This window comes from Ctenocephalides felis, unplaced genomic scaffold, assembly GCF_003426905.1.
Source record: "Ctenocephalides felis isolate EL2017-DRISC unplaced genomic scaffold, ASM342690v1 CF-g0.4_SCAFFOLD_00845, whole genome shotgun sequence".
Taxonomy (NCBI): domain Eukaryota; kingdom Metazoa; phylum Arthropoda; class Insecta; order Siphonaptera; family Pulicidae; genus Ctenocephalides; species Ctenocephalides felis.
This window is the reverse complement of record NW_020536999.1, coordinates 1,807,179-1,819,595: the sequence shown is the minus strand read 5'-3', so window position 1 is coordinate 1,819,595 and position 12,417 is coordinate 1,807,179. Positions and strand designations below refer to the sequence as shown.

At 27.3% G+C, this 12,417-nt stretch overlaps 1 protein-coding gene across 1 annotated transcript in view; it reads right to left on the bottom strand.

The window, feature by feature from the left end:
* LOC113363918 (tyrosine-protein phosphatase 10D-like) overlaps nt 1-11,787 on the bottom strand; it is an 80,557-nt gene extending 68,770 nt beyond the window's left edge. The window contains 1 exon segment of the mRNA XM_026606401.1: nt 11,461-11,787. Coding sequence (XP_026462186.1) covers nt 11,461-11,523 — 63 coding nt within the window. The 5' untranslated portion in view covers nt 11,524-11,787.
* Between the last annotated feature and the right edge of the window lie 630 nt (nt 11,788-12,417).

The window sequence follows — 12,417 nt, the reverse complement described above, 5'->3', positions numbered from 1 at the left end:
AATCACCAAAATTAAATGTTTCTAATATTGTTATTTTGTTATATTTATTATTATCTTTCACTTATTGTTTTTATTTCTACTTTATTGTTTTTCTAGTATTATTTTTATTAACAGAAATTTTATTTATTTACTTATTAATTTTATTATTATTATTATTTTCTTTTATCTTAAATTAAATCAACATACTACGGATATCATTTTATTAAAAATTCTATCCTTTATTTTGTGCTCTTTTTATTAAATTTTATAATTGTTCATTTGTTGTAACAAATATAGTATTTAGAATAAAACTTTTCTTGTTTCTCTTGAATTTAAATAAACGAGAATATTTTGTTTCTGAAGCAGAAGTATATATTTTCCAGATAATCCGATTTGCTATATGTTTTCCTCGACGTTTCAAGTCATTCTGAATAGTTTTACAACAAAATTGGAAAAAGCATATGTGTGTCAGAATTTGGCAATTGGACAATCGGCTCAACTTCTTCAGAATTAGTCCGAAATTTTTTTTGTCCTTGTTTTAGACAAAATTTCGACTGGATTTCAAAATTCAAAAAACTGTTCGATAATGGTTGTGAATATAGTAGTGATTTATTTTTTTGTAATCATTTGTTCAAATTGCATAGAAATAGAAGTATAAAGTTGAATCTACAAATAGTTAATTTAAAATTAAATTGAATTTGAATTGTTGATTTGAATTTGAATTAAAAAGATAGAAGTAAGAAGAAAAATAAGATTTAAAAATATCAGATTTTGAAGAAAAGGAAAATAAAAATGAATAGAATACAATGAAATTGGATAGAATGAGATAGTATAGAATATAGTACATAAAATAAAGAAAGTATAGAATATAAAAAAATGAAATGTTGTAAGTAACTGAAGTAAGAAAGGAGTTTCTAAGTCAGAAAAAAAAGTTAGTCACATTTTGTCAAATTTTTACTATATTATTTATAACATCATAATAGTTTTGCTTTTGGACAAGTTTTTCAAAAAAGGTATTCAGGATTTTATTCATAGCCTTATAAATGTTGTATATATATATATATATTATATATATATATATATATATATACAGTGGACGTCCTTGCAACTGCATCAAGGATATCTTCGTCGTTTCATTAAAACAAAATTTATATTCACAAACGGTACAACAACAGGAAAACAGAAAAATACACACAGACTACATATATATATATATATATATATATATATATATATTATATATAAGGTAAATAAATTACCATATGATTACAATAAATGTGATCGTCCAACAGTTGAACAACCTGTTTCAGGAAGTTGACAAAGAAATTCCAACCATACAAAGATCTCCATTCAATAAATAAATATTTATTCAATACTTGTTTCATAAATTTATTAACAAAAGTTATTTTTTTCTTGCCAAGCGCGTCTAATTTTCCATAATTTTCCGTAATTTTTTATAATTTCCGTACAATGACGAATTACGTAATTTATTTTCAAACAATATACATATTGTATGTTTTTCGCGTGCAACAATGTGCGATTAATATCGATACATAATAAATAATTTTGCTAGTTGAAAATTTCACGGAAAATACGTGCAAATTTCAACTTTTGCACGTTTCTTATGCAACCGTGGAAGTTTTCCTTTAATTAGGTAATAAAAAATTTCATGTCGCGTGTAATAAATAAATTTGAAAATTAAGAGATAGACATGTTTAGAGATTCTTAGTAATAATTTTGTTTCATTCAAAAATTTTCATCTTAGAGGTATATATAAATAATTTATTTATTATTGCGTTGTTATAATTATGAATTAATAATGTTTAAATGTTAATTTGAATACAAAGGCACAAATTATCTAGATGCTGCGACGTTAATAGAAATCGAGTTGCATTCTACTTTTCCGGTTATTGTTTTCGTTTAATTCCGATTCATACAAAAGACAATTAAAAACTATTAATTGCATCATTTTTTGTTTACGAGAAAAATTCACATATTTAATAATAATCATCTAACAGTTATACAATTATTGTTAAATTTAATTGTCAGTTGTAACTGACAATTTTCTCAGACGACTGACAATATTTTGAGGCAACTCACAATACATTGAGGCAACTTAAAAAATGTTCTAGACAACTTAATTTAATTGTTAGTTATAAAATTTAAACAATTTTTACTAAAAACTTATTAACTTCCCTTAGGGTAAGTTATTGTAATGGGTCGAAAATCGAAATTGAAAATTTTTACATTTCTCGACGTTTTGAAAGTTTCTGAACATTTTGGCATACCTCAGAAAAAATGTATGTGTGCGCGTGTGTGTGTATGTATGTATGGATACAAATTTCCAGTCACGTTTTCGGGCGCACGAATCAACCGATTTGAATGGTTCAAAAAACATTCGATTCCTATCGATAGGGAGAAGAGCTGATTAGTTTTTGGCAAAGGCAGGTCCAGCAGTTACGGAGATACGGAGCAAAGATTGCAGAAAACAGAAATCGAGTTTTTGAGAGAACGGGCATCCGATTTGAATGATCTAAAAAACATTCAATTAGTAATGATTGGGAGAAGTGTTTATCAGATTTTGGCAAAGGCAGGCCCAGAAATTTCGAAGATACTGAGCTAAATATGCAAAAATGGCAGTTTTTGAGAGAACTAAGCGTCCGATTTAATTGATTCAAAGAACTTTCTGCTTGTCTTAATAAAAATAATTGATTTCGCGGAAAAAAAATTGTCTCAACTTTTTTTTCAAAAAATTTTGTATATTGAAAATAATACAGATTTTATTCAGATATTCAGACTATAGTTTTAATATACTTTAAACAAATAATTTCAACTTTGCAATTCAGTTTATATAATTCTTATAAATTTAGTCAATGTTACAATGTTATAATATCTATTTGAAAACTTCATTATTCCTATTCCTCGAACATTGTTTTCGGTACGGGAAGTGCCAGCAATTTGCCTTAAAGCACGGTGCCATGCCCCCACTAGCTAGCTTTTATTTAATGTTATATATTGTATAATATATTTGTAGTTTAATTATATATATAATATATTGTATTATATATCGATTTATATTTGAACTTTTATATGTAAAATTATTCCACTATTCATAATTAAAGTTTATAATTTGTACACTTTAAAATGTAATTATATAGTATTTTATTGCCTTGGGCATTGAATAAATAAATAAAAATTTTGTTTCACAGAAACTTGTTCCAATTTACATTGAATTTCACCGGTAACTTGATTCTTATCAAAACCCCATTTCCTGGCCTGCTCATGGCACCCCCTCGTTATTATGAATATTACGACGCAGGTCCGTCCATACAACATAGTTTTCTCTATACAATTTTTCCCTTATTTTTCACCCTCTATTCGATCAGAGTTTCCAAACTCGTAATGAAGAAGGACGATCGTGGTAGGAATATATGTGTTAGGGTGAAGGATAAATCAGAAAAGGGTTGAAACGCCCTGATCCAATTGATGGACACTAGTTTGAAAGGTTTTGGAGGGTCGTAGGAGGGTCGGTTGGTTGTTGGATATTGTTTGAACATATGCACACACATTAGTTTCGAGATCAATGTTCAATATTTAGACACGAGGATTTGGGTAAATGGAATCATGTTGAGGAAATTAAAACGAGAACGAGGAGGAATCGACTTAGGAGGAAATATATCTTGAAACATTTGATTACAAAAATAATATTCAGAACTATTTACAAACAACATCCTTCCACTTAATTGTATTGTAAATAGTTTTTGAATTTTTTAAACCGCGTCAGGACTTTTGGCTTAAACATACACAAACTAGTGGGGCGCATGGCATCGTGCCTTAAAATTAACTGCTGAAACTTTCCGTACCAAAAAATTTTTTTTGTAAAAGTTTAACATTTTTGAAAAAAATTTACTCTGAAAAATTAGATTTTTGAGAAACTATAAATTTTTGACAAAAATTTACTTTTTTTTGAAAAAAAGACTTTTTGAAGAAAAGTGTATTTTGAAATATTTTGAAAATTCTGAACTTTTTTTCAAAGCAATCGTACTGCTTTAACTGCATAGAGACAAAATATTGAAGCGCGTAAGCGCCGCGTCGCCGTCTAACGGATAAACACTGGTACGGAATTCATAGGAATATAAACAAAATTAATACTTATTGTTGAAATCTCTATCAAATTTCTGATAATTTGATGTGCATATGTGTAATGATAATTTTTTACACCGCCAGATGCATTTTTTTTTTACTTTTTTTACTAGGTCTCCGAAAACGCTAGACCTGCCTTCATGAAAATTTGATCAGGTCTTCATCTTGTTAATACAAGTAAAATATTTTTTAAATTATTTAAATCGGACGCTCCGTTCTCTTAAAAACTTAGTTACCGTTTTTGGCACTTTTTGCCTCATATCTTCGGAACGGCTAGACCTGCCTTAGCCAAAAACTAATCAGCACGTCTCCTTATCAATACGAATCGAATGTTTTTTGAATTATTCAAATCGCTTCATCCGTGTTCCCGAAGTCGTCTACGAAAATTTGTATCCGCACACACATACATACACGTACGTACACACACACACACACACACATACATCCATTTTTCTAAGGTATGCCAAATGTTCAGAAGGTTTGAAATGTAAAAATATATAAAAATTTTCAGTTTCGATTTTTGCGATTACTATAACTTGCCCTACGAGAAATTAAAAAAATTGATCTAATTCCCGAGAAGTTGAGCTGATTGTCCAATTGCCAAATTCTGCTACATCTATGCTCTTTCCAATTTTGTTGTAGAACTATTCAGAATGACTTGAAACGTCGAGGAAACAAAATAAGCAAATCGGTTTTTCTGAGAAAAAATAAACTTCTACTTGAGAAGCAAAATATTCTCCTTTATTCGAATTTCAAGAGAAACTGTAAAAGTTCGCGTAAGATGAGCTTTTTTGATAAATATATATATATATATATATATATATATATATATATATATGTGTGTGTATATATAAATGATATATATATATATATTTCCTTCGTATTAAAAGTGAAGTGTTTACCTTGTGAAAGCTCAGAGCTTTTAGGGAGTTACCATGACAACGTGCACAGAAAAGATTTCGAGGTGCCCATTGAAAAAATGTGCTTTTATGTGACTGCACATAAAATGCATCCGAATACAATTTTAATATGAAAAATATCAAATAAAACTTGCTTTTAATTTAAATCATTGAAGAGCTTGCTCTCTTATTTGTTCACTTGGAAAAAAGTAAAATCTCTCGAAGTGTCTTAGGACAATTCTAAGCTAAAGATTTTTTTTTGCTTAAATTTTATTTTATTGTAAGCCAATAAGAGCAGAGTAAGTTTATGAGAGACATAATTGTAAAATCTGTCCAATATAAAAGTATCTTAAGAAAAAAATTGGAGTTGTTGTCATAACCCAAAATTCCAAAATGACATAATCTTAATGTAAACAATTGACTTTTTTTGTTCTTGATCTATTATCTTACTAGAAGATCGTATCAAGCAGATCTATCTGTTAAATCGACATAAGTAACCAAATTTAGGTCAATAATCTATATTACAATTATTATTGTGTCGTAATGCAGTTTCAAATAAAACAATCAATAAATAATAAATGTTTTGAAAAAATCGGACAACAACCTAATTTTTATATTGGTCAGCATTTTTTAATTTAATGCACCTGTTATTTGACGCAATATTTTTATTTCTGTGTAAAAATATAATAGATGAACAAATGTTTTTCTCGATTTGACTCTTATAAGCTTAATATAGTCTTATCCTGCTACTAGTTTTTAATGAGAAAAAAATCAAGCAAAAATAAAAAAGGTTATCTTCAGAAATTCAGGATCTTTACATTACTTCTTTACTATTTCAATGCAGCTTTTGAAAAATTTTAAGAAATTCCAAAACGTCGCAATTTTTCATCAACGCTTTTGAAATCCACACAAGACATCACAAATTTCACATTAGTTTTTCTAATAAACTATTTGAAATTATTCAGAAATTCAAAAAGTAAATATATATTGGATATTTTAAAATGTCTGTGAAACTTTTAAAACTCTTGCAGAAATTTTGCAACTAAAATGCAGTAAATATTAGTAAAATTTTGGAACTCTTATAAAAAGTCAGCAATTTGCACCTGCAACTTATACTTCTTAACACATAAAATAAAAATTTTACAAATTAAGATGAAAAAGATTAATTATATAAAAATAAGACAAAAAAAATCACACGCGATTGAAGTAAAACTTATTTGCTACTATACAAGATGACATCTAAGTAAAAATAAATACATCATATAACAATTTTGAATTATGTTTATTAGCAATATGGTAACACTCGTGATCGTAACACATTTATCAGTGTCGACCATTATATACATTTATATAATGATAAATTATAAATTATATATTTATAAAAGCATTAAAAATATGTATAATATTTAAAAACAATAATGTTATTGAAGTCATACTTCAAATATGACATATGAACGGTTTGTCGTTGTAATTAGCATGATTAGAAAAATGAATAATTGCTGATTAATAAATTCTATAATATTCGTTCACACAGTGGATTATGTTAAACAAATATTGTTTCGCGCAACTTCACTCATCATGTAATAATTGTGTTTGAAGAACTTCATGTAATTAAAATTAACATACATTCATTGACTGATTTGTACTACGATGTAGCTTTAAAACGTTTATTTATCTATGCCGATTTCCTTGTTGATATCGGTACGCATACAACGTTGATGCCGATACGACAGATCTCTATTCACATACACGACGACTAATCACAATCGACCCGTACAGAAATGATATCATCGAGAGCGAATGACGAATCATTGGCACTCGACTGTGCCGTAACGCACTTCCGTTGCATTTGTACGGATTTACACCCTAGTTGCGCCTAAAGAAGTTATACTTCAAAAGTTTTTCAAGCACATTCTGCTTATTATTTTTCTTTACATATTGGTGATATTATTTAAATTACCTTAAGCAAATAGTAAATTATCAAGCAAACATTAGTAACATCACCTTAGAAATTTCTTAGGCTGAAAATTTGATAGAAAAAAAATGATGAACTCTTTCGATAATAAGTATCAAAATAGTAGATTGAAAAATCAAATTATTATTAATTACCAATACTACATCCATTTGCAATATGATCTTCTTAAACTGATTTTTTTTCAAGTCATCAAATATGTTACCTTGTCATTTGCTTAACACGTTAATCGCCACCATAATACAAGCAAAATTTTCATATGGACCATGGACCTATTATTAGCTATTTTATTTAAAAATGTATCAAGGAAATTTAATGTAAAGGAGAATTTTTTTGCCAAACACTATTTTTTATGTTACACACATATGACCGACATGTCCCTATATAAAAACTTTTTCATCGATGCCTCATGTAGAATGGCATTTAAAGTATTAAATTAAGATAAGAGTTGTAAAACAAAACTAGAATTTTATCTCAAATTAATTTTATACACATTCAAATTATTACCTTTAGATATTCTGTTCTAATTCAATAGGCGCATTCTTTTCTCTATCTTATTATTAAATGTGTGTCATTGAATTATATTGAAGACGTATAAATGTGTGTGTATGTTCGCATTTGTTTGTTGTATTATGAAAGTGAACGGATAAAATCGAACATGTACACATAAGCAGCACTTGTTCCACTTTATTATTATATTATTATAATTCAAACATGAGATTTTGATAAAATGTAATTGAAAATTTTTATATATATACTAGATGACCCGACAGACGTTGTGCTGTACCCACATCTACGTTTTTTTAATATCCTATACTAATATTTATACCGTTCAGTTAAAAATAATCATTATTGTTTTTCGAATTACTATTTACACCAATATATGAGTGATGTTAAATGTAGAACTGCTTCAAATGAAATTATGATTCTCAATTCCCACAGTTAACACTTTAATTATCCCTTTAACAAATATTAAAATATGTTCAATAAAATTGTATATTAAAAATTATAGACTGCAATTAATAGAACAAATTTATTTGCAATAGCTCAATTTATTTTAATGCCAAGGGTTATCCAATAATTTTAGTCATACCTGTAGATGTGGATGTATAAAATGAATGATTTTTTGTTTATTCACGACTAAAACATTGATTTTCCAAATTTATCACACGAAAAATCGTCTGCCTTTGTGATTGATAGTATAAGATATACGTATTGGAAATTGAAGTCTTTTAAAAGGTATAACAAATTCAGAAAGAATTAATATATAGCATTCGCGGTAAAGATACAATATCACCTTGAATGTTCCTACCCAAAATAATTGCTTCAAAAATGTTGCCTATAATTTTTATAATTTCGTACCATATTTTAACTGGTTTTTAGTAATTTTAATATCTAAATTACATTTTTCTCACGAATAATTCAATATGCATTATTACTTAAGTTCATATTTGAAGTGAATTAATTTGTCAAATCCTGTTCACATGTGCTCTATTCAACCTACGATAAACAAAATTATTGCAGTAAATGGAGAGGAAAAAGCGTGTGCTCTGCGAATTTTTTTTACTATGTTCCAATTTTCTTGATATTTTGGAAATAGGCTAATCTTAATCTTAAGTTCAGAAGTAAAAACAATTTGCACAAACATTCTAAAAAAATTCCCGAACAAACTTCAGGAAGATTCATGAAAATCCAAATTATAATTTAGGAGTATTAATAAAACTTACATTGTTACAGAAGAATTTTATATATAAGATATATATATATATATATATATATATATATATGCAATTAAAAATGTGCATTTGCATTTAAATTAAGTTATTAAGCCGAAGGACAATAAAGATATAAAATGTTTCTATTATTAATTCTTTTATGAAGGCTAATATTATCTAAAATATTTCTATTCCTATCGCTCCGTTCGGATCAGAGACACGGATCATGATTATGTAATTGGTTTCAAGGATGAATCTATGTATGTATAAAGGCTTGTTACCATGTACACGTATACGGATGTAGTACTATTAACAATTGGAGGAAGTTGGCAAAAGTTTACTTCCTGCGAATTACTAACACGGACACGCTTCAATGGGCCCCCATTAAGCCCCTATACATTTTAATAGAGATGTACGAAGATAATTATATTGATGGAATGGAACTAGTGGTTAAAGTGGTCCTTAATATGGACATTTTCGAATTTCCTTGCTCCCAGGGGCTCAAATGGTTCCAAATTGATAGAAAACAATTCACTGAAAGTTTTAGCTCTTAGTATTATCCCTTAGATAGTGCGCAATTTAATCAAAGTTTTGTATGGAAATAGCATGTAAAATTTTTCAAATTTAAATTTCTATGGGAGGAGGATCTAGAATGACATGTTTCTGCACCAGTGTGTATAAAACTATCTGATAATTAGGAGGATCTAGTATGCTATATTTTTGCACTAGTGTGTACAGAATTATTTAATATCCTTATTTATGCCGAGCACGTTGATTTTTGTGATTTATTTTTATGGGGGGGAAGATCTAGAATGCTGTATTTTTGCAATAGTGTGTATAAAACCACTTTATCAAATCTAATTTTTATGGGGGGATGATCTAGAATTCTATATTTTTGTACTAATATGTACAAAATTATTTGATATTCTGATTTATGCCGAGTATGCAGATTTTTGTGCTTTATATTTATGGGGGGAGGATCTAGAATGCTATATTTCAGAACTAGTGTGTTTAGATTTAGGTCGAGTACGCTGATTTTTATGACCGATGAAATTTAAATTTTTGTGTGGGGAGGGTCTAGGATGCTATATTTTTGCACTTGTGTGTACAGAAATATTTGATATCGAGATTTATGACAGAAATCTCTATGTTAAGGACCACCCTACTAGTGGTGTATGGAAACAAATTAGGATTTTTGAAAGATTTTGCTCTCGAAAGGAAAATCATTGGTATGTTTAGAGGATTTTTCAAAACATTGTTTTATTTGTATTCTTACAACCTTAATTTTTAACTATAGGGGGGCGTCCATTAATCACGTGACCGTTTTTTAGAGATTTTTGGACACCCCTTCCCCTTGGTGATTATATAAAAAATTATTCCAAGAATTCAGAAACATTGCATTATCATTATTTAACTGTTTCAGTAAAACTTTTGAAATTCTTTCAATGATTATAAAACATTGCATTAGTACACTATTTCAGTGAAAAAACATTGCATTTCACTATTTCAGTAAAATTTTTGAAATTATTTCAGGATTATGAAACTTTGCATTAGTTTTCTTTCCGAAACAAAATACATTTTTTTTATTTTGGTAGATAAATTACTTTAACTATTAGATATTAAAATAGAAAAATATAAATATTAAAAGTAAATAACTTAATGTAATAATTTTATTCTATAATTTCTATAAACAAATTCAAATCGTTGAAAAATCTTCCAATATATTATTCAGTTTTATTTATGAATATATTAGCCATTTTTTATAATATATATATTTTTTAACACTTTTGTAATATATTTTTTAAACATTTGTAAATTTGAAGGAAAGAAATTTCAAAATTAAATTATGCATTCACTTCTTTATATTTATATTATTAAGTATTTAATATTTAAATTAAAGTGTTCCTTTAAATTTTTATAACATATAATTTTTAATACTTTTGTAATATATTTTTAATACTTTTGTAACTTATAGAAATGAAATTTAAAAATTAAATTATACATTAATCTCTTAATATTTAACGTAACATATTTAATATTTATTTAAAAAAATTCTTTTAAAGTTCTTCAAACTATGTACGTTTCGACACTGAATGTGTGTCATCATTCAGCACATTAAAAAAAAAGCAAAAAATATTTACAATGTAAAAAATACACACAAATTTTAAAATATTAAAAATATTGGTTATAAATATATTTTTTAAACTTTCCAGCAATCTTGTAATTTTAAACATTTTTTTTTTTAAATATTGTAAAAATATGCTGAATGATGACACACATACAGTGCCGAAACGTACATAATATATTGCAATATAAATATCAAGAGGTAAATGTATAATTTCATTTCGACTATTTGGCAGCAAATAAAATTTAAAGAATATGTTTCAACGTCAAACAAAAAACTTAAAGTTTATATATATAGACAAACTTTGAGTCAACTTTAATTACCAAGAATTATTTTTAAATTCCCGACTGACCATCAAAACCAAAGTAAAAGTTCGATTACTCATAATTTTTAATACAAAAGTCACATATTTGAAATATGTGTCAAACTTGCTTGGAGCCCCCCAACTTGTCCATTACCAATTCGCCCCTGGCGTATACAAATCTACCACTCAAGAGGCCACGTTACAAAAACACAGAGAATTAAAATATATACAACAATTAGCCATTAATAGAAACATCAAATCGAAACCGTTCCAATTAGCATATTTAGCGCATCACAAATAATAGTGTCCAAACTTTTTCTTACCTTAACTAGAAAGGATAATAAAGCGATAATACTTGTTGAACAGCCAATAAACTTCGATGTCATTTTATCACTTAAAACACACTTTACACTTTTATTATAACTATTATTATTATTAGGCAAATTTACTACCAAATACTGCACACTCTATCACAGACATTAATTATGATCATAGTCATTTTGTACACGACGGCCGCACTATGGAAATTATTTCAAATGATAATGGATATATTTGTGCTTGATATTCTGCTATTCAAACGTCTTGTTATTGTGACAGGACTTTCATTTTTACAATTTTTGTCAAAGGATAAAACAGACATCCATGCCAGCTGCCATCTTGAAATAGCACTGAACTTGTTGAAGGAATGTCGGTAGAAGAGAGGGGAGAGAGAGGCGAGAGGGAAATGGAAGATAAGAAGTGGTGTTGCCAGATGGCGGTAGATGTTACGTACTGGGAAATTATTTGAAAATATTTTATTAGATTTTAAATCGAATTGAATAAATGGTAATTGAAACATTGTACTTTAATAAATGAATAAAGTATTTTTATATATATTTTTGATTTGCAGTCGCACTTTTGAATCATAGTCCAAATAAAAAGCAGTAAGCAATCAACTATTAACTGTGTACGCTTTATGTGTGTCATCATTCAGCAAAATAAACAAATTCTAAAAAATATATTACAGAATTTAAAAGAGCTAATAAGATTAATAGAATAATAATAATAACAACTCAATAATAACAAATTTAAAAAATATAACAAATTTAAAGACATTGTTTAATAAAAAAAACAAATCAATAAAATAAAATAATGAATTAAAAGTTAAATAATAAAATTATTTACTAAAATTTTTGTTATTTTTTTATTTTTTATTATATTTTTTATTTTTATTTCATGTACTTTTCGAAGGAATTTTACAAAAGAGTGAAAGAAAAAAGTAGAAGGGAATAGAAGATAAG